General features: G+C 36.7%; 1 protein-coding gene across 1 annotated transcript in view; it reads left to right on the plus strand.

Annotated features, from left to right (window-relative positions):
* Positions 1–20,567, plus strand: part of BICC1 (BicC family RNA binding protein 1) — a 115,185-nt gene extending 94,618 nt beyond the window's left edge. The window contains exons 10-21 of the mRNA XM_030030993.2: positions 725–911; positions 2,213–2,371; positions 2,767–2,963; positions 3,257–3,398; positions 4,473–4,629; positions 6,038–6,203; positions 7,566–7,605; positions 8,281–8,435; positions 10,807–10,963; positions 13,501–13,661; positions 15,905–16,004; positions 17,602–20,567. Coding sequence (XP_029886853.1) covers positions 725–911; positions 2,213–2,371; positions 2,767–2,963; positions 3,257–3,398; positions 4,473–4,629; positions 6,038–6,203; positions 7,566–7,605; positions 8,281–8,435; positions 10,807–10,963; positions 13,501–13,661; positions 15,905–16,004; positions 17,602–17,732 — 1,752 coding nt within the window. The 3' untranslated portion in view covers positions 17,733–20,567. The remainder of the gene's footprint in view (positions 1–724; positions 912–2,212; positions 2,372–2,766; positions 2,964–3,256; positions 3,399–4,472; positions 4,630–6,037; positions 6,204–7,565; positions 7,606–8,280; positions 8,436–10,806; positions 10,964–13,500; positions 13,662–15,904; positions 16,005–17,601) is intronic.
* Positions 20,568–23,536: the final 2,969 nt, after the last annotated feature.

Consider the following 23,536-nt stretch of genomic DNA (forward strand, 5'->3'; position numbering starts at 1 on the left):
AGATCTTGAAAAGAACTACAAGAAACAGAATTACAAAATACTTCTAACAGGATATGTTCACTGTAAAATGTTCAGACGAGTATGGATAGGTGACTCTGTTATCTGCGTTGTTGTCTATAATGCCATAACAGACAAAAATTTCAAAATATTCAACGAGCGTTCCTTTGTGTCAATAAGTAGGCTTCTCTGTGTAGGGATATATAAAATCAATACAAAGAAACATCATGTAGGGAATGTGCAAGAAACAAATAATGTTTTCTGTAATTTAATTTTCCAGGCATTTGTTACTTTATTTTCAGACAGCTATGGATTTAATAGCTGAATTTAATATGAACAACTCTTTTGTCCACTTCAAGGTATAGACCTCAGATAAAAGAGAAGATGAGATTTTAATTGCTGATTCACTTCTGTAGATCTTGGGGCACTTAAGATTTGGTACACCAAATAGCACCTAGGTACAATAATAATTATTTTTCTTAGACAGAAAGGTCTTTCATCATTCCCGTTATCAAGTGCATACAAAATCCCTAAACATCATAGTAACATCAACGCCACTGAATTTGAATAGTTGCTAATGGGCATTATCTCATGTTGTCTCACACCACTATTTTAGTGATAGTCATGAAGGTGTATTAAGAAGAGTTACGTGTGTTGCAGATCTGTGTTATGTAGTTGTGTTACTCATTGGTTTTCCTTTTTTGTTGTTTTTTTTCTTTCCCTACAGTCTGTGATTGTAAAAAGTGTGGAACGAAATGCCTTAAATATGTACGAGGCACGGAAATGTCTCTTGGGACTTGAGAGTAGTGGAGTCACCATAGCATCAAATCCCTCTACTGTCTCGTGCCCTGTTGGCCTGTCTTGTCCTGGTTTGGATATTTTGTCTTCAGCAGGACTAGGACTCACTGGGCTTGGTATGCATTATATTCTGTATATATCTTTGTATTTTTTTTGTAGACCTATATTTGTTTGAAACTTAATTCACTTGTGCCAGAAAAAAGGATCAGATGTGTGTTTTGCATAAGGAATCATTTTAAAGCATTAGAGAATTCTAAAAGCATCTGGCCTTTCAAGGGCTTGTTGTTGTAAAACTTCCAAGGCTTTCGTAATCAGGTATGTGGCTCATCTCCGTAGAAAATCCTCCAGAAGCTCACAAACCATTCAGCTGAAAGTGAAAGGGAGGGAAATACAGGTGAAGTAGGACATTGCTTTTACAACTTTCAGAAGAATCTTTTTCAAATGAAATTTCTTTCTTTGGCAATGTTGTGATGTCTCAGGCTGTTCTGAATTTGGGTAGGTACTTAAGCCTGTCAATAGTACCATGAAAGTTAACATAGCATAACACCACATTTCGGTTCTGGCTGTATCACTGTAATTGAGGGATGCACATGCTACTAGTTTAGACCTTGCTTATCAGTATGAAATTTAGGACAGAAATGTGTAAGCTTTCTGTCTTAATGTAATTTTATAGAAGCAGTGCATAGTCCAGACTGGAATTACCATTTTATTTTCAAGCCCTGTAAATACTCTATTATCAGAAATGTATAGAAAACCAAGTAGTTCCAGAAGAATTTAGTGACAAATCTTGACACTGGTTCTTGAAACTCAGAGTTCTCACGTAACCACCAGGCTCCCTTGCAACCTGCTGTCCAGGAGTGCTGCGTAGTTCCATGTCGTGTGCTTTCTTGGGTGTCACATAAGGGCAAGTGTTTGTGCTATTTGACTGTGGGTTTTAATGCTGCTTTTGTTACTGTTCCTGTCACGCCTGCACTTTGGGGTTGGGGTTTTTTTACCTCTTTAGAGTATAGTGCTGAACTGCCTTGCGAATGCTCTTACATGAAGAGCTGGTTTGAGGGAATGCATTTGGGGTATGACTTGCAGTCAGTATTGAAGATGCAAAATGGAATTGAAGAGTTCTTACTGTGGAAGTAGTGGTTTGTTCATATGAGCTTCTGAGGAAAAGGTTATTGTCTGAAATGAAAGTAAGGTTGTGTAGTGCAGTTGCTTTCTTGTCTCTTAAGTGATGATTCTTTGAAACAAACTGACAGAAGCAACAGAGGAGATACAAAGGGATGGTAGGGCTAAAATTTGTTTGTAAAAATACATGCTGGTGCAATTTAGTGGGGTTTTGTTTGTTTGTTTCTAATTGGTACTTTTGTGAAAAATGTTTTTTTGTAAGTTTTAGCTAAATATTCACTTGCATAATTTTTTGCAGGCCTTTTAGGACCAACAGCCCTGTCAGTCAACACCTCAACTGCTCCAAACTCTCTGTTGAATGCCCTTAATAGCTCTGTGAGTCCCTTGCAGAGTCCAAGTTCAGGCACGCCTAGTCCCACGTTATGGGCAACATCTCTTGCTAACACAAATGCCACAGGTTGGTTAAAGTTAAATGTGGATTAAATGAACTGTGCAACACTAAGTCAGCAGAATGACAATTGAAAAGTCTGGAATCATTCATTCTTTAGAACCTTAATTCTTAAATTTTTCTTAACACAGATGAATAAATATCCAAATTTAAGGTTATAAACATGATATAAACTTATGACATGCTGTCACATGCAATGTTTTCATCTGTTTTATATAGAAAATGATGTTAACTTACAAAGTAATGGCTAGATAAAGCATTATAGTTTTGGCATGCAATTATAATGGAAACTTATTTAGTGATATATCAAAGCTACGTAAAGATAGATATTTAAATAAAGTACTGTGATGCCTGAGAAAGCTAAATGAGAAAATTAATCAGAACATGACCAAATTTTGTTACAGGTTTTTCTGCTATTCCACACCTAATGATACCATCTACCGCCCAAGCAACCTTAACTAGTATTCTCCTGTCTGGAGTACCTAATTATAGTCAAAACACTCCATCTCCGCCACCAGGCTTGACTCCTGTTGAAGTCCATGTTAATGGCATGCAATCAGAGAGTAAAAAAGGCTCACCTTCTTTAAACGGTCATGTGAAGGTAAGTGATATTATCTCTAGAGAACCTGATCTGTTTGTAATAGATCTCTACTAAGAAAAGCTGAAAGAGAAAACTAGCTGTATTAGTAGATTCTTAAAGCTGCTAAGTTTAGAAATGGAACAGTGGTGTTTTCAAAATACGACTTAATGACTGAAAAATGGAACATTCAAACATACTGTTCTCCTATATCAGGAATTAATTTCTTGTTCTCCTGCACAGATAGAAAAGGGAAATTCTTTCAATATTTCTTTGAGCTTAACAATCACTTTAGTGATTTTTGACAATCATTACAGACCTCAAATATCAAGTACGCTGCACTGTCTGCCACTTCGCTAGGAGAAAATGTATTAAGCACAAACCACAGTGATCCAGTAAGACAAACAAGTAGTCATGGTGCCTCTGAACAAGTAGCTGCCAAGTCAAATAGTGCAGAAGGTAAGATTTTGACATTTTATTCTTTTCTTCCGTAGTGTTTGTGCAGTCTATGTAACGTTCATGAAACAAAAATGTAAATGTATTGCCTGTGCATTTGTTTTGCAGCCATGTTGAAGGAAAATATCACTGGATCTCCCAGATTCATTGTCAAAGTAAATAGAAGTTGCAGTATGAGCTCTACTGTTGATAGAAACACCTTAAGTCAACATAAATGCACTTGTACCATTTTATTTATTCCCTAAGAGCAGAGGGAAATAACCTATGAAAATTTTAGTATGTTTTACAGCAGATTAACTTCACTGCTTAAAACAATCTCTACTGGTTTAAACGATGTTGTATTTTTGCTTTTAATGAAAGGAAAGAATTAATGCCTTTGAGAAAGTTATTGTGGAAAATTATGTGTAGATCAAACCTAGATGACACTGGCAAGCAGAATTTATTTGCATGTTTTATAACAGCATTTCAAATATGCTGCCTTTTAGAAGCTAAAGAAAGTAATGCACTGTTCCCATCATTCTTGGAGGGAGGGAAAGCCAGTTCCACTTCAAACTTGAGCAAATACGTGTATAGGCCTTGTTTTCCCTTGCAGATACTGATCAACAAGGAGATGCTCTTTTATTAAGGGTTGTGGTCATTTGAAATGCTGATTTGAATAAAAGGTACATTGCCCAATTAAGGTGAACTTTAAGCGGGGAGTTCTTATTCCAGTGAAAGTTATCTGAGCACCTGGCAAGGTTTATTATAACTGGATATAAAATCAAATTTGTTAGAAATACTTAATGACTTCTGATTGTCAGTCTTTAGTTTTAATATTAACTAATATTACTGAAAATAAATCTTTAAAAAAAGAAAATACTTAGCGTGTCTATAATATATGTGAATACTAACACCTTTTTTGTGCATTTGAACTTACATTTCTGATTTCTTAACCTTGACCAAGTTGTTATCCCTGAAGACTACAATAATTCTGTAAGGAGGAAGAGCAGGTTTTATTCTATAATTGTCATTCCTTCAGTAATTTCATTAGAACATAAGAAGGTTTTTGTTTAACTCTTCCCTTTATTGGTCTTGTAGGTTGCAATGATGCTTTTGTAGAAGTGGGCATGCCAAGAAGTCCATCCCATTCAGCAAATACCAGTGATCTGAAGCAGATGATGAGCTCTTCCAAACAGGCCTGTGCTAAGAGACAAACGGTTGAATTACTTCAAGGCACCAAAAACTCTCACTTGCAGTAAGTTAAATGTACAACTACAGATTAATGGAACTTTAGCAGTGCAAAAATACTGAACATGTTTTTGTAGGTGGAAGGGGTGGTTCGGTCATAAGATACTCAAAGAACTGATTTAAATTGGGCTTGATTTTTAATCACATTGGGCATTAATATACCCCTCAGTTTGTCTGATAATTGCAAACTTTGAATGCTTTTTGTATACCCTAAGTATTTTTCTTTCTTTTGAAAAAAATAAATGCCTTTCCTCTCCCACAAAAGTGGGGATGTTTTTCAGAGGAATTTTCAATACTTATTTCTAAAGGATGCATTTTTGCACTTTCCCTTTTTTTTTTTTATTGATTGCTTTGAGAACAATTCCTTACTGACAGACTTTTTCCTTTTGTGTCTACCTGAGGCTGTTTTCTTAGAAAAACGATATTCAGGGCATAACAGCATGTTCTCAAACACTTGTCTCGATCTTTTTTGTTTGGTTGTTTTTTTTTAATGAGCCAGCAGTGGGAAAGACTCTTTTGAGTCATAATATGTCTTGGCAACATAGCTTTTGTGCTTAACGCAATGTTTTGTCCAATCTACTTTAAGTAGTGTTTTCACTGTTCCTTTTGGGAACTGTTTATCATCACTCTTTTGAGATGCATATTTTCCCTTGCCTCATTTATTTACACTGTAAAAGCTATGATATGAATTTCATTAATTCTTCTTTCAGAGTTTAGAAATCCAGGGATTCCTGCTAACCAGACTCAGTTGTTTGTCAGTCAGTCAGTTGTTTGTACGTCTTGTTCTTTTTGCCGAAGATACAGTGCTCACAGTTCTCTTAGGGCATTTTTCTGGGGTAGTCTTACAGCATCTAAAGCATGATCACTTTGCTTTGAAGTAAGAGTTTATACTGTTCTAGAGTAGGCATAAAATGTGGCCGATTTTTAGAAAGAAAAGATTACATTAAGAGATGCTTTGGCTTGTAGGACTGCAATTATTGAAGCTTTAAAAGCAAGTAGGACCCATGTTAATTTTCGTAGTCCCCGTTATGCTTCTCTTTATCCTGCTACTATCAGTCTGTTAGAAATGCTGAACAGCTGGCCTGAGAGAGGCTAAATGGTATGAAGTCACACTGTATAGGGATTTCATAGGCTAATTCCAGATACCAGACAGCTGAAATCTGAATCTATAAGCTGTGCCTCATACTTGGTAATATAGGAAGCAGCAATACATGCTTTGTTTCACTGGCGGAGAAACAGGTAAAGGAAAGCTGAGACTTCGGAAATGTTGCTTAAAACAGAGATGTTTGTGTGCTGGCATTTCTTGAATTTTGCTGCCAAATTTCTCAGGATAAAGCTCAATTATCAAAATTGCATTGAATGTTCACTGCTTGTGAAAAAAACGACCGGAGTTAATACTGACTTTGCTCCCGCAGTACCACAGAGAGACTGCTCTCAGATGCAGAGCTAAGTGCTTCTGAAAGTCCCATGGCTGATAAAAAGGCTCCTGGAAGTGAACGGGCAGCAGAGCGAGCTGCAGCTGCCCAGCAGAACTCTGAAAGAGCACGTCTAGCTCCACAGCCGTCATATGTAAATATGCAGGTACATTTCCCTGAATAAACCTAAATCTAGCACAGAACTTGATAACTGCAAAGTGAAATTACCATGGAATGCAAAGGTGACTGATTACTAGACTTACTTGCCATTACTGTTTCAGTAAAAGCATTTTCCAGCAGAGTTGTTAACTCTTTCATCTGGAGTGGATTGTCAGCTAAAAGTCTTGAAGACAAAAGAGCCCTTATGCTTCTGTTGAATAAGAAAAATTTAAGTACAGAATAAATTGGATGGCTATATTAGTCTACACAAGCATCATTTGTGTGTAAAAAAAAAAAAAAAAATCTCATTGCTTTGAGAGAATTACATCTACAAAAGACATCTTACAAGTTTTCATAAGCAGTGTCGACAATTTTTTTTCTAAAGCTTCAGGTTAATATGCAGGGGGATTTACTGGAGTAACTACACTGGTTTTGCTTTACAATTATGGTTCTGTATATTTACTCCCTTTTTTTTTTTCTTGTACTGCTCCTACTTGGTTAACTACAGCCTACTACTATACTATAAACTACTTCCATGTTATTGCAAATCTCCCCAAAGAGAGAGACCCCTTTGACTGTTTGTCAAGCATTACTAACAGAATAGTTTTCAGTATAGACCTATCAGTGTTTGGGCATTGCTAGACTGCATGGAGTAGTGGAACAAGATTAAGGTTAGTGTTTTGCAGCCCTTTTCCTTAGTTATTCCTCTAGTTATTTCAAGTAGTAAATTTAATGCTTCAGGCTAAATACTGCATTTTTGTAGTTCAGTGTGTGCTTAAACTTCCTGATCCGTAATTCAAAGAAGTGTAACTTACTTAACCAGGGCTATTTAGACTTCAAATCTTCCATTGTCATAGGTAGTGCAAATACAAGGGGTTTTTTAATTATCTCAAAACTTCAGTTCTTTTCATTTCAGAAGATGAGTGCATGGAGAAGAACTGAACTTGAAAGATTATTAAAAGTAACTGTGGTTCCTAGATTTGCTGTCTAAGATGTATGTTATCTTTTTTGTACTGTTGAGGAATGTTGTAAATGCTAAGAACAGATGATTAAGTAAGAGAAACTATGCTTGAAAAGTGTCTTATTAAAAAAAAAAAAAATTTTGCCTAGACAGTTTGTAAATACTGCTGCAGCCTCACTCAAATGGATATCGGTTATTTAAAATCTTTGTTATCTACGTTTGGGTGAACACTTTAAGTAACTAAGGCTCTAACTGGACTACTGTCAGCTTATTGTGCAGTACTTCAGGTTTCTCCTAGGTGTATTCACTGGCCACTTCCAAAACCTGTGTTTTTATGAAGAGCTGAGTACTGGAATGACTTTTAGTTAGAATGGCAATAAAACTGTCTTCTGCATGTTTAATTTTTAGGCATTTGACTATGAACAGAAGAAGCTACTAGCAACCAAAGGTATGTGGATAAACAGTGACTTCTGAAAAGTTTGTTAGTACATGGCTGAAAGAATTTTCTGAAGCTTCAGTTTTGTAATTTGTTTTTTAATCAAATCTAAAGCTGATAGTGAAACATTTGTATATTAGTTTTCATGTTCCAAAATTTTCTTAATACCAACATGGTATAAAATACAGTATAAACAATTTGCAGATGGAGTGCTTTCTGTGTGAGTATATCCATATGCAAATGATTCATGTTGTTTTCTGAGACCTCATAGCTGTAATACTTGATTTTTATTTGGATGCAAATTAAACTTTAAGATATTTGTTATATTGACAAAGTTGCCCCTTATTTGAGGGATAAATTAAGTTACAAAATTTGATAAGGGCCTTAACCATATCTTTGACCCTGTTTAAAAATAAAACAAGTACCCCCACACCAAAAGAAAACCGGAAACCCCTCTTTTTGAAACAGATATGATTCTTTTGTCTTCCTTGCAGCCCTAGAGGCTTTAACTATCTTCAGACAGACTAAATTACCTTAAGGGTAGGATTCAAGCTGTGTAGCAAGTGGAGGTGTTTAGAATTTACCATTTGGTGGGTTGAAGTCTGTTAGCATACATGACTTCAGGATTATCAGCTCAGTACCTTTACTAATGTTGAGATTTACTGATTTGTCTCTGTGTTTTTTCAGCTATGTTAAAGAAGCCAGTTGTAACGGAAGTGAGAACTCCAACGAATACATGGAGTGGTTTGGGGTTCTCTAAATCTATGCCTGCAGAAACTATCAAGGAACTAAGAAGAGCAAATCACGTATCGTACAAGCCATCTATGACAACTACATATGAGGTATAAAAAAAATATACTGTAAGGGAAGTTTATTTCTAGTCAATGATGCAGTTGTTTCTCTGGAGAAATGTCTGTAACTTGTAAAAAGAAGTCTTGCAGATAAGATTTTTAGCTTTTATCTTAGGGTTCTAAATACTTCTTTTTTTTATGGTGAAAAATGTTTCTTACGTAAATATTAAGGCATATGGAATACATTCAGCCAAACACACAGAATTATATCTGCTTTATAAATCTTACTCTTGCTTTATAGAAGTGTGCTCCTGAAAATATATTTGTTTAAAGAAACTTAAAACAACTTGTGGGACCAAATATCTCAATAGTTGTAGATGAGTGGTAGAAATTTTGTAACTTAATTAAAACAATGTGTATATAACGGATAAACTAGATAATGTGAATCACTGCATGGTAGAGCAGAATATTAGAATAAGAAATGGCTGCAGTTCATCTTATCTTCTGTTGACAAAGCTGTAGAACTGGAAGAGCTTTCTCTATTTGCACTATTCATTGGGCCCAGAAATTTCCCAGGGAGAAGGCAGCCACAGGGTCCAGCAAGTCTCTTCAGAGTCCCACCATGGGAATCTTGCAGGGAACTTACGTTCCTTTCTTTTTAAAGGCATTCTGAAGTTGCTTTTTAGTGTGTTTCCTTGCTGTAATCTTCCCCAGCTTCCACAGAGACACCTTTTTGTTTATTCCTGTCCTACTTAAATAAAATGTAAATGGTACGTTTCTTCAGGACTGGGACTTCATACAGCTTTTCTCTAGGATATACCTATCTTTTAATGCAAAAGAAATATCCAACCATGGTAAAAATGTGCTTTGGTGTTCCCCACTTGACGTGTGCTTTCTGTCATTCAACTACATATAACAGGTTTGGATTCACGTAATGAGCTTGTAGTAGTAACTAGGGGGAGAGAAAAAGCTACAACTAAAATCTGTGAAATTTTTTTAACATACTTCCCTATACTGATTGAGGTGGGGTGGGGTTTTCTCCAAGACCATGATGCACTGCTAAAAGTCTCTAAGCAGATGTGTCATTCTAACCAAGAATACGGTACCTTAGTCACTTGGAGTCTACCTGTGTGCAAACCACAGGCTTAGCTCTCTCCAGTGAAATGATAGCATGTTAGGACTCCAGTTTCCATTGTTTGTTATGAGCTATTGTGGAAACACTTGCGGAAGCTAAAAACCTTGGATTGCTTGTATCCTTCTTCTATTTAGCAGTTTTCAACGTCATTTGTATTAGAGGCAGTACCACCCCACTTATTCCATACATGTGCACATTTAAGAGTCATGTGCTGAAATGTAGTATTGGTATTCTAGTCTAATGTCTGGGAAGTTAATTTGTAAAAGAAGCTCACTAAACATATTTAAAGTTCACTGTGATAGCTTACTGTGCATTCAGTTTTCCAGAAATATTGGACAACATCTTTTTTTACTTCAACTCTTAGCCATCACTGTGATCTAACATAATGTAGAGGCCCTGTCTCTTTTTGCTCTTCTTTAAGACTTGAAGTCCATTTCTGCCTTTCTTCGTTTCTTAAGTCATACTAACCATAGCTCACACCTTCCCAGTTTTGCCAGTGACGAGGAGCTTTTGCCTTTTTTCTTCAGAGGTCTCAATTTTCCTGCATAGCAGAAAAGATTGCTGCCTCCTATGTTACGCTTTTCACCTGGAATTTAATGCAAGTGTATAGAATTAAATTGTTCATTTGGTTCCACAAGTTTTAGTTCTTGTAAGTTTGTGGTATCAATAATGTCCCATTTTTGAAGGGTATATCCCCACCCAATTCTGTAGTTAACTGTTGCTTTCAAGGAATACTGTTGCCTTATTTTGGAACATTCTAACCCACAGTGATGAGAGTTGATAATTAATATTTTACAGGAATGTGAAAATCTCCTTTAAAAAAAAAATTTTAAAATCTGCAAATTCACAAACCATTGCAGAATTGTTGGTTTTGTATTGTATATGATATTATTGTCAAGTACTGTGTACTTGATCCACTTATCTTCAGATAGATGTTCTGTTACGTTCTCTTCCCCGTGAAGGGATGTAGTAGACAGACTACTTTGTCTAGAATTTGTGTGGGAATTTGATGGAAACATTTTGGAAACAAACTTGGAAGTACTGAGCAATTTATTTTGAAGCAACATCTTTAAATAACTTCTGCTTAAAATCTGTAAACTGCATGTGTTTTAGGCACACCTGCTGTTTTTGTGTCCGGTTTGCAATTATTTGACTATTGATCAACTGCCAAAAGAATGTTTGCAAGCATTAAAAGCTGTTTGTTTTTAACTGAGCTGCTTCAAAGAAAACATTTGAGTCACAACGAAACTTCTGTTTTCTGCCCAAATTTCCTTTTGTGATTTGCAGGGTTCATCGATGTCTCTCTCACGGTCCAACAGTCGGGAGCACCTGGGAAGTGGCAGTGAATCTGATAACTGGAGAGACCGTAATGGGCTTGGACCCACAGGTCATAATGAATTTGTCTCCTCAATTGGCAGCCCCAAACGGAAACAAAATAAATCAGGTTAATAATTTCTTAAGATCTGATTTAAAAAAAAAAAAAAAAATCGTATCGATGAATATTTATCCCAATGTTTCCTGACATCACTAGGGATTTAAATTACCAACACCTTTCTACAAATTAAAAAGTGAAAACATATTGAAGATTGTGTAACGTGATATATGAATAATGGTCCAAAACACTTTTAAGGAAGTGTTTTGAACACAAGACATTCTTGCTGAAAGCTCTTTGCTGTCTTGGAAGGGGTTTTTCGAGGTGTGCTGAAAACAGACCTAATAAAAGCTTGTTTCTAGACTACCATCGCTCTGCTCTGTTGTTGATGCAACAACAACAGCCAGGTCCTTATTGGGCTATTTGCTCGCTGGTAGAGAAGTCATAATCTGTGCTGATACTGAATTTTAAAGCAGATTCTCTTTATGGTGATAAAAGACTACTACCCATATGTTTGGCATGGCCTAGCACATGATTTTAAACACTGGTTTTCTGTGGATACAGGCTGTAAATTTTGTAATTACTTTTTAAACAATGTTTGAAACTTACAAATTAAAATTTTGCTTCAGTTGAACTCTTTGAAACTTAGTTTCATTTTTTTTAATAACTTAATAGATGCCTTTCTGAAAGAGTGAAAAAATGGACATAGAGAATACTGGTCCATACTAACTAACTACATTATGGGGAAATAACTACTATGGCTATTTATACTATTTTGTTGCATTTTTCTTATAAATAAAATCTAAATCCCAGATTAACTGCAAAGTACACGGATAGTAAAAGCTGGACATCCTAAGAAAGGATAGCTTCAATTAGAGAAAATATTCATGGTTGGTATACTTGTAATTATTCATGATTTTAAAAAGCATGTTAGTTCAGCTGTGAATGGCTGCATACCATATTCTATGTACTTCCAGAACGAAAGAGATGAAAAGTTTATCTTTGAAATCAAGCCATTCATGTTTCCAAGTTAATTGGGCAAAAAAGGAAGCTCTAGGTTAATCAAAATGTACGTATGCATTAGAAGACACTTAGAAACATGAATACATTGGCAGTGGGGGAAACTGTTCTACAGCAGCTGTAGCTTTCCCAGAGAATGAAATGTGTGGAGGAGGGAGACAAGAAATAGCTACGAGGTGGCTGGACAAATGTATTTACTTTAATGTATATGTACTGGAGTACTAAAATGTAAGTCTTCATTGACACAGTTGCATAGTAGTGTTGAATTTTTTTCTTTGCTTTTTGGGGGTAATGCTTCCTGACTGCACCAGTAAGAAGTGTTTCTTAATATTCAGTTTTCAATACATGACCTTGCATCATCTGCCCTGCGTGTGGGATCATGAATTTCTGTTTGGTTATTTTTAGTATTATCTTACTCTGATAGTGAAGAAGTTGAGGCACCACCTTTTGAAGTCTAGAAATTAACTTAGTTATTGCTTCACTTGTCAAACTTAATGTTCACATTTTCAACATTGAATGGTTTACTGTATTTTAAAACTCTTTTCCAAAATGGAGCTGAGGTTGATAGAATTTCTCCAAACTCTGTAAATCCAACCCCAAATGCTTCTAACTAGTTTGTGCCCAGAAAATAAGAAATGTAGCATAGCCAGTTGTGAAAAGTGGTGGTCCTGTTGGCATTCTGTGGTGGAGGCCATAGCAGAAGTCTCTGGGGCAATCTTAATATTACTCACCTGGGAAAGTATCCTTTACCTCCTGCAAGCTTCCTATGCATTCACTGTTACTCCTTCCTGTGTCTGTAATAAGGGAGAAAGCACTCACAGCGGTCCCATCTCTACACAAATGCTTGATGAACTCCCTGGGAGCTATCCTTTTCTTAAGCAGCATGAGGAAAAATAATTATGAACTGTCTGATTACATACATACTATCAGTATGCACACACAGAGGAAGGGGATTGTACTGCTAAATCAGTTTTCTTGGGTTTTCTAAGAACCTCACCCTGGAAACGTTTTTTAAAGATACACCTTCTAGGAATGCAATTTAAAATTGCATAGGGAGCATATTTCCAATTTTAGTTTTTTTATAAAACTATTGCGTTTATCTTTTGTCTGTATTGTACTAAAATAACAGCCAAGTCATGTAGCTACTATGTAGTTCCTTTACTAGGAATCGCTCCAGCATGGTTTTCTCCCCATCCAGACCAAAAAGGGCTAGTTGCATTTGTGTGCAATGATGTTTTCCAAAATATTCACTGAAGAAAAGAGGAGGGGGCTTAAAAGGAGGAAAAGCAATGGGGTCTTTCAGCTCTTCCCCCATATGAGTTCCTGACTTGTATCCATGTGACAGTTCACATAAGGTGATAGTATTGCCTAAAAGATTTACCGGGATATCTTTCTATAGAAAACAAACACTGGAACTTAATTAACAAAAAATTTGCTTTATGTTGTTCATTCTCTCAGACCACTGAGAAGCTTTTTTTGCTGAATAATAAAGATTTTATTAATTTAATGATCTAATTGAATACAGTGTTGATATGACAGAAAATTTTGCACTTCTGTGGTGTGACTAAAGTGCACTTCTTCCCTTTCAGCTGAACACTATCTCAGTAGCAGTAATTACATGGACTGCATTTCCTCGCTGACAGGAAGCAATGGCTGTAACCTGAACAGTTTGTTTAAGGGATCTGATCTGCCTGAGCTGTTCAGCAAACTTGGTTTGGGCAAATACACAGATGTATTCCAACAGCAAGAGGTTAGTGTTCCTTTGAAAGACACCTTTGTGTTTGTGACATGTTTTCCAGCAGTAGTTGTTCTGTCTCTTGACCAAAGCCACTAAGAAGTCTCACTTTGTGACAGGATTTTCATGAGCTGTTCTTTCAAAACTGTATCATATGTCTTTCAATTTCCAGACAGCCAGACTGGACACAAGTACTATTTTGTCCTGCACCTTTGATTTAGACTTAAAAATTTGAATTAGGTTTGGGGTTTTTTTTTTTTTCCTTTTCATTCAAGGAAGTTTAAACCTTGTCTCCTACTTGTAAACTAGGCTGCTAACTAGAATTTAATAGCTTTCGGTCAGCTTCACGTATAGGTTATGGAAATCCAGTCTGCATTCAGCAGGAATGTTTTGTCTTGGCTAATGTTGGGGTCACATATTCATCCCTTGCCTCTTCCCCTGTGTGCCAGTTGACTTCCTTTGATCCACTCCCGTCAGGAAGATATGGTCAGTTATCTGTGTGAGCTTTCCACCTCCGCACCAACTAATCTCAGTTTAATCCAAGTGGTAGTATTTCATATCTGTAGAATACTATATAGGTACAGCCAACTCAGTTATCTGCAGATAGTTTATTCTGATGACAAATTTAACTGTGTCACAAAAGTGCAGTGAGCCCAGCTGCAAGACTTACTGGCTTAGACATAGAGCCTCTGAGCTTGTTCTGAAAGCACTGTCGTTGTATGTGGGAAGTTGTATGTGTCACACTGCTGGAATTAGGTGTACTAGGGAACAAAACAGATGTCCCTGTGGGTTGTGTCAGTATCTCATGTGGTACAGGGGAAGGACCACAGCTGGATTTGGCATCTTCCTGTGTTCGGGGGCCATATGTCCACTTTGCACCTTTATCAGCAGTGCAGTCTGCACCAGTTGCTGGTCTCAGATTTGCACCTGCATGTTTGCTCCTAATAGACCACACAAAGTGGGGTTTTGCACAGATTGCTGTCATTGAGAACTGTGTACGAGTTCATGAAGAACAAACTCCAATAGGACCTTCCATTCATTTTGCATGAGTTGTTCTGGTGTGCCAATATTTCACTTCAGATTTGCTTCCACGAGAGGAAAACTGCTCACGCCAGGGGCACATTCAAGTGTGTGCTACACTATACCAAGGGTAGACATGAGGCAAATTTTGTACCTTCTCCTGTGCACTAAGTCACTCGCGTATATGCACTCACAGCATCGTTCTGAGTCCACTGAAGTGTATTGCTGCTGTTTCAGCCTGGAGGCAGCTGGATCTGGTGCGTTTCCTGCCAGCATTTCTCTCTAATCATGCTGCTTAAGTGCTGGGGGGGGAATTTTACTTCTGTGCAGGAACTGGCTGCACCTGAGCTAATGAACTTTTTGGATTGCAAAGCACTGGCAGGTGTGGGATAGACACCAGCATGGGTTTGCCTGCAACAAGTGGCAAGGTCTCAATCCTCAGTCTGAAGGAGTAAATCCAGCTCTGCCTCAATTAATTCTGTGTACAGTTCCTCCGGTTTATCTCCTCTGTACTCCCCTGCATGTTCTATAATACCCATATTATCCAGTCATTAATCCTTTCCTATTATCTTAGCCACTCTCCTAAGAAGGAGAGATGGCTGTGTTGGCTTCTAACACTAAAGGTGGCTTTTGTTTGACAGGCGGGTTTTTGTTTTGGTTTTTCTTACCTCAAGAGTTGCTGATGAGGTGTGAGGTGAGCCAAGTAGTTTGGCCAGAGGGAAAACTAAACAGTTTTCCACATTTCTGTGAACGTTTGTGGGTTTTTTGCTCCCAGTACAATTCACGGTTGCACACACTTTGGATTGCTATGCAATACTCAGTGCTTTAACTCAAATGTGTCACCAGTAGCTGAGCAGTCATCCTCTGTTAACCTACTATAGTCTGGAGCACCTACTATATCTACAGACATATATAACTGGCTATTCCCAAGTACATTGTAGCAATTGTGGTAAATACTCAAAATCTCAGTGTCACAAATAAATAAGATTAATTGATCTTTTGTGCTTTTCTAAAACTGCTTGCTTTTCAGTTTATCTGCCGGACATGCAGAGTAGCAAGTTGAGCAACTGTGTGAAGAAGCCATTGGAAATCAATGATTGCTGTTTACTCTGCCAACCTATTCTTTGCATGTAACTGTAGGAAAAAAAATTGTGAAGCTATCCTGAACCACATTTATGGCTTAATACTTTTGGGGAGAGACTTGTTTTGCATGATATCCTTATTTCTTTTTACTCTAGATTGATCTGCAGACATTCCTTACTCTTACTGATCAAGATTTGAAAGAGTTAGGAATTACCACTTTTGGTGCCAGAAGGAAAATGCTGCTTGCAATCTCAGGTAAATAACACAGATTATAATTTGATTTTAAGTATTGTTTGTATTCTTCTCACCTGAGTTGTGTGCTTGTAGTTGACAAAGGATCTTGGAAAGACTGATAAGAATCTAGTCCACAGAGGTCCTATTGACTTGTCCCTCATCAGAAGGCACTTAAAACCAGGCTTTACAGAGTTTTCACATTATCAAATAAGATTTCAGTTGCATAGTCTTGTGTCCCCTTGTAAAGTTGGACCTTGGTAGAAAGTTTGTTTGGCAGCAGACTGTGAACTTTGTTTTATGCCCTAAAACTGTGGGTCCTAGAAGCTCTGGGATTACAGGCTCTGCAGAGTCTGAACAGCACTATATACTGGTTGAAACTGGTATTTTCAAGCTTTTGGTTCCCAGTCCTCCACTTTATTGATTAGCAGAGCAATCACCCTACTGGGAAAAAATGCCTGGGGTTTTTTTGGGGGGGAGGGAGCTTTGGGTTTGGTTTGTTTTCTTCTTTGGGTTTTTTTGTTGTGTGGGGGGGGGTTGTTTTTTTTCAAGGCCAGTTGTTTCTGCAAAATGTACAGGTTTGAAAAGAAACATGTAACTCTTATTTCAAATTTTTCCAACCCTCTTAAATTAAAAGGTTGTCTTGTACCCTACATGCAGAAGGATGAAGGCCAAATATAATACCTTACAATGCGTTGTAGTATATAATGCCTAACTAGACTTTTTGAAATTGTAATAAGTAGCGTGAGATTTCATATTACATAGGAGTGCTCTGTCATCACTGTCTAGGTGATGAATCTGTATCAGAGGGAGAGTTTTTTCTTCAGATGCTTCATTGTAACACTAGATCATTTTTCTCCTAATTGCCTCTTTTCTACTGATGCCACTAGTGAATGTTTTTTATGAATTTAAAATGGTGGCATAAAGAGGGTAAAAATGCAATGTACTTAGTTCAATAGCAGTCATGAAAATCTATGTAATCTTTCAGTGATTTGTATCTATCATGGAGTTTGTTTTTCCCTTCCCCACTTTTCTATTCTTGTAAACATTTTGGATGAGCAATTGCTAATACAAGCTTAGGGTGCATGTTTGAATGAGAGGTGAGCATCTTTTTTTTTCTAAAAGTCCTTATTAAATATTGCTTCAGTGTTGTGTTTAAAATCAAAAATTGTACATTGAGAAATGACCAAGATGCTAATAAGCTTTTCTGTCATCTCAGTTTACATTGCATGGTTGTGCTGCAGCCTTACATTCTGTGTGCATGTACCTTCAGGAAGATTGCAGCCTTTGAGTATTATAACAGAACCTTTTTAAAGTTTCAGCTATGTCAATTTGATCTAAATCAATATTGCAAAATATTATCTACTCCACACTATATCACTGCCAAATAAGAATTGCGCCAAATAGATGGCCGCATCCCAGGCAACCTCTATGAATCTTAACTTGGCACTCTTACTATCCTGTTGAACTGTTAAGTTGAACGAGTACCTCACAGACACTTTCAGTTTATGCTGTTCTGTCTAAAATATTTTGTTTAAATAGAACTTTTGCTTTTGGTTTAGATCAAAATATTAAAATGAATTTCTGATGAGAGATTTTTGTGTGTGTGTGCCCTTTATAGAACTGAATAAAAACCGAAGAAAGCTCTTTGACCCATCAAACATACGTGCCTCATTCCTGGAAGGTGGAGCTAGTGGAAGACTGCCGCGTCAGTATCATTCGGACATTGCTAGTGTTAGCGGTCGCTGGTAGCAGTAAGTTGTGGCTCAAAAAGTCAGATGTAAAGATGGACATGGCAATCCTGTGGACAGCCTTCACTGCACACCACCCTCTGCACTTTGGGAGTTTGGGTGTCAAGGACCAAAGCATTTTGTCTGCACAATACTGTGCCAAAAAAACAGAGAAAACACATTTTGTCTGTTGTCTTTCAAAACACCAAATGTGGGTGACGTTTTACTCGTGTAGATTGGACAGAATCTGCAATAATAATAATATAGGGTTCTTTGTTTAGTATTTTATTACCTATAACTATAATGTATGCACTGAATTTTTACTTTGTTGAATGAAGGAAGAATGAAGAGCTGGGATGCCAGAGAGCATAGATTTTGGTTTTATCAAGATGGATTTTTCTGGTACTGCTTAAAATAATTATTGAGGTCTTTCTGCACTTTACATGTTCTGATTTCTTGTCCTGTGGAAATTTATTTCTCTCTTTCATTTCCATATCAATTTTTATATTGGCACTAATCAAATTTTTTTCAGGTGTTCCTGCATTAAGTCACATCTCACTATAATGGTACTAGAAACTGGTTCTTAGGCAGATTTTTCCCTCTCTCTGTCTCCCCAGTAGTTATCGAAGAGATTGTTCCAAAATCAAGCCACATAGTAGTGGACCAGTCCTGTTATGCTCTTAGGAAGCAGTCTAATGCTGCTTGCAATAATACTCACTTGCTGTAACAGATGCAATGAAAGACCAAAATGGACCTTGCAATATTAACCCTTTGCAGTCATCATATTTAACTGCTGCCTGTTATGCTAAAACTGTTTTTAATGGTTGTCTCAAAGCAAAGGGCTATTTTTAGTACCCTGCCACTAAAGGACACTTATTTATATCAGACTTTTATTTTTAGATTCTATACACCTACAATACGTAACAGATTAAACTGATCTACTGCAGATTTATGGTAGAGAATGAAAGGCATTCATCAAACTAGAGCTCTGGGTTGTCAGTTTGATTAAACAGACAACTAATCTAATTTGACAAGACAGCACTGTTGCCATTTAATAAATGACGCATATTACTTACATGACTATGCATGCAGCAATTAAGCGACCTACATAAAATAGGTGTAATAGCATCTGTTTTGTTCAATCTAGATTTGTAATTGTCAGCTGCAGAAGTGTTTAAAACTCTGGAGATGAACTATTTCTGAAACAAGTTATGTTCAACAGAGAGTCCATATTATAAGTGGCTAGAGCTAACTGTTGCATTCTTATACTGTGAAAGTCCAAATAATTTGGCAATGTTATTCCTCTGTCTTTGCAGATGTCTTGTTATGGGTTTATGAAGGGTTCTGGTATAATGAAGGAATTCATAAAGTGCCTCTTTCTGCAATGCAATATGAAGTTTCCAAGCATTAATTTGTTGAAAAGCATTCCCATAAGAGATATTGTGAATTACCTCTACTGTAATGTATTATTTATGTTCAGTGTACAAGCCTTTTGAGATGGACATAAACCACTGTCAAGTGCTCTTAACAGAAGGCATTAGAAAAACATTTACAGTAGTTGGTTTTTATGTAAAAATGGGTGAGAAATAGTTTTGACACTTTCCATGGATAATTCTTTAAGGTGAGAATACAAAATGATGTATAGAGAAATTTGCACACACAAAGGGAATTTAAAGAAACTATTACTTGAGGGCATAGATGATCAAGCAATAATATGAAGTCTTCTTGCGGTTAGCAAAAAATAACTGCTCAGTACTCATTTCAGCCATATCTACTTAATGGTGTATAACTCGGTGACTTCCCCTGTAGATCAAGTAGCAGTTAGCTTCCTCTGGTTTTAAAATTGTGCTGCAGATCTGAATGGGTAAAACTGCATCTTGTACGCACACAGTTGTTCACATCAAAGTTACTGTGCTCAAATGCCAAAAGTCAATATCCACATATCTATGAGATATTTGTGTGTATGTGTGTTACACAGGCAAGAGCAACTTCATGGAAACCCTTGTGGAAGCCACAACTTCTAATTCTAAAACTATTTACACTTGTGCTTACTTCTAAGCATGTAGATAGTTCCATTCACATGGACTACTTATGTGCTTACAGATAAGCTGTCATTTAAATGTTTGCATTTGCAAAACCAGTGTTTGCAAATCAAATTGTATTGTCATGTTAATTTTATAAAATATTTTTAATGAAATATATATTCAGCAACACTTTGTACAGAATTTTCTGCAACCCCTTCTCGCTTATTTTGCCTAAACTTAAAAGCATCAAAAAACCTTTACACTCCTGAATTTTTAGTCTTTAGTTAAGTACATGCTATGTATCTAGACAATACTATACTCAGAAACTGATTTTATTACAGTATTAAGTTGATGTGGTCTTTTGCTGAGCAGTGCTTATATCATCTACACCAAAGTGAAGAATTTCCCATTAAGAACGTTATTTTTCAATAGGGCTTCACACAAAAAAGAACACACTGGAAGAAAAAAATTTCTCACTTATTTTGATTCCACAAAGGGAATATGACAGTACCATATTGTTAGTGTTACATTATGCACAAATATTTGACTTGCTACATAAAAATGTTAGTTTTAAATCTGTGCCTTAATAGTGACCAGTTATCTGTAAATATAGAGCAGATACAGATTGTATTTTTGTGGGTTGTGTCCTTTTAGTGATTTTTTTAAAATAAAAGATGAAATTAAAACATTAAAAATGGGAATTTTCAAAACTAATCAGTGTTGCATAAAATAAATTTATATAACTCCCTTGTATTCTGATTGGTTACTGAAGTATTTTTATATAGACCCAGTTCCAGGGATGCTTGCTTGTTAATAAAATATGAAAAGCAGTATTTGGCATAAATGCAACATGTTTCTTTCACATACTAATGCTCCATATTTTTTTTTACTATTTTTTTGTATCACATACAGTGTGTTTGGCTTTGGCTTTTAAATGAGAATGCTTTTTTGAGATACCTCTCCCTAAAAAGTAATATGAAAGGAGTTAAATTATCTCAGGTTCAATTCATAGCAGGTTTTAATAGTTTGGCTTACATGAGTTTTATTCTTTCTTTGGTCTCCCCATTTTAATGACTATATAGATAGTTTTAGTCTGGTTAGCAGGACAGTTGTATGTGTTCTTTCATGATGGTCTTTATGCTATCACTTCCAGTGTAGAAGTGGGAAAAAACCAATAGGGATTCATTATTTGGGATGCTGGCCATGCGACCAATCAGAATCTAGCGTGAGGCATAGCTTTCACACTGAGGTGATATGTACATAATGTTACATCAGTCTTGTCTGTCTGCTTGACAGGTAGTGGTACAAGTTTAGTACTACTTACCTCACTCAGTGCATTCAGGCATTTCATCATTCAGCCTAATGTGTTTTCCTTGTTAACTATTTTATACACACAGATCTCCACTTAAATTACAGTATTCCTGGCTCATTGACCTTTTAAAAATCTGAGTTATTTTTCTGAATACCTACTGAGAATTGCAGATGTGGGAAGGGAACAGATCAACAGACTCTTCTGTTGAGGGCAACTGGAGGGTATGGTGCCGAGTACCGACTCACAAGGCATTGGCATAAACTAAGTGGAAATTGCACAGGCAGGTGGACTTGCAAATTGCACCACGTTTCTGATGCTTGAGCAATAGTGAATGACAGAAGTCTGAAACAAGATGGTTTCCTTTGTGGGCTGTTTATTTGGGAATATTGCTTCCAGTGGACTGCCACGTGGCTTCAGTCAGTAGAGTGGTAAAGATGGTGATGGAGATGGCTGCTCTCCTTGCGGTGCGAGCGGTTTTCCCAGCAGCTGGCATGGCACAGCATGAACAGGATTGCTCCCTGAACAAAGAGGCTTCACCAGCCAGGTGCTCATCGCCTCTCTCTGCTACCAGTCAGAAGAGCAAAACTGGTGATTTCCAGGCTGAAGAGGAAGGTGTCTACTAAGAAATGTTGCCGATATGCAAGAGAAAACAGACAGATTCTTCAAGCTGTGTAAAGGTTAAAAGTGAGACAGCTGTCCTTACTGTTTGACCCCCCTCCAATCACATGCTTGGTGGGGGAGACTTACATTTCCAAAGCCCTGGAAAACATGGTTACAAAAGGTATATGAGTGCTGTTGCAGGCTGCTCAGGAAAGGTGTGGTAGGCAAAGGTACTCAGAAATTTGTGCTTGTACTGCAAAGTAAGCTAAGAAGTATTTGGTTCCAGACAAGTCTGGACACTGCTGGAGCTACCTTTTATCCTTGAAGAACCAGCTGGCTTTCTGTCACAGACACCTGAGCAGAAGAAAGGCTTGGCCATTGTTTGGAGTTGCTGCAAAGTTCTTGAGGATTTGAGAATACGGAAAAACAAATGGACTTCTAAAAAATTTTGCAACATGCATGATTGTCTACAATATTTTTGACAGCTTCTCTGAAAAGTGGAGAACTGTAAGGACATGTAGGCAGCTAGGGAAAGTGTTTACAGAGTGCTTGAAATGGTTAAAAGATAAATGAGCTCTTATTTTGAATTAGGGGTAGTTGTGAGTGAGGAATATGTTGTAACCTGAAAAGAACACAATAAATTTGTGGTTTTGGTATAAAATTCCTTTATTTTTCTTCTGGCTTAAAATGCTGTCTGGGGCATTTCTGTATCTGAAAACTAAATCCAGAAATTACAAGAGGCTTTCTGCAGATGATGATTTGCTATTGTATTAAGGAAAATTTGGATGTTATCTTTGTTTCCTGTGCTACAGACCTACAGAAGTTGGGTTTTTTATAGTGTTACTAATTTTAATATTTTACATGATTTCATGAATCAGCAAAGCAAATTCTATAAATCAAAATGAAGTAGTAGAACAGTCATATTTGCCAATTTTGAGTATTGACACAGCTATTAGGAGGAGCTAATGGTTAATTAAGATGATTTTTTTTTCCTCTCACGTTGAAGAAAGTATACTATTAAAGAACAGACTCAAATGTTAACAAACTACTTATTGTTGTTTTACTACTAAACCTTTTTACAGTAAGGAAAAGCAAAAACAATTAACTTGTAACTTCTCATCAGAAAGCTAGTCTTCGGGCTTGAAGGAAAAAAATTGTTGCAAACTCTGAAGTTGTTTCTTTGGTTTTGTTTTGGGTTTTTTTTTTAAATAGTCCAGAAAATACTTTCTTAAATTCTTGAAGTTACATGTAAGTATATTTACAGTGTATTATTTTGTTATTCCAAGTACTCTTTAGAATATCTTGAGCTATAATTACGAGAAGTATTCTATGAAATTCTTTTGACATTGAATTGAATCAGAGTAAATATGAATTATGTTGGGAAATGAAGATACTTGGTTATGAAGATGCAGAACCTTACACGCTAGTCAGAGCATCATCTAGTGTCAAGTTTCTCCACTCATCTAAGGAGTAAGATTTGGGCAATATTTGCTCTCCTGAGAAATGCAGAATGATTCCAGATGTTTGACAAAAATATGAAGGAAGAATAATACATTGTGATGGAAATCACCTAGTTTGTGCCAAAATTGTGTTGCAACTTCATGGAAACTAACAGATGGAACAAGCAAAACATACTATGAGAAAAAGAACCAATTACATAACGAAGTAAAAATTTGTCACTTCTAACAATGGGTGATGACTGTTTTAAGAAATAATGATGCCACTAATGCAATAACCCTAGGACCGTGAATTGATACGGATGTTGTTACACTTTTTTGCTATGATAAAAATCACAGTTTGTCATCTATGAAGGACAGAAGACTTCAAGAGGCCTGAAAGGTACATGGCACTAGGTTATGGCTCCCAAAATTAAAACCATCCATGGAAAAT

The sequence above is a fragment of the Aquila chrysaetos genome, chromosome 11 (genome assembly GCF_900496995.4).
Source record: "Aquila chrysaetos chrysaetos chromosome 11, bAquChr1.4, whole genome shotgun sequence".
NCBI classification, from domain to species: domain Eukaryota; kingdom Metazoa; phylum Chordata; class Aves; order Accipitriformes; family Accipitridae; genus Aquila; species Aquila chrysaetos.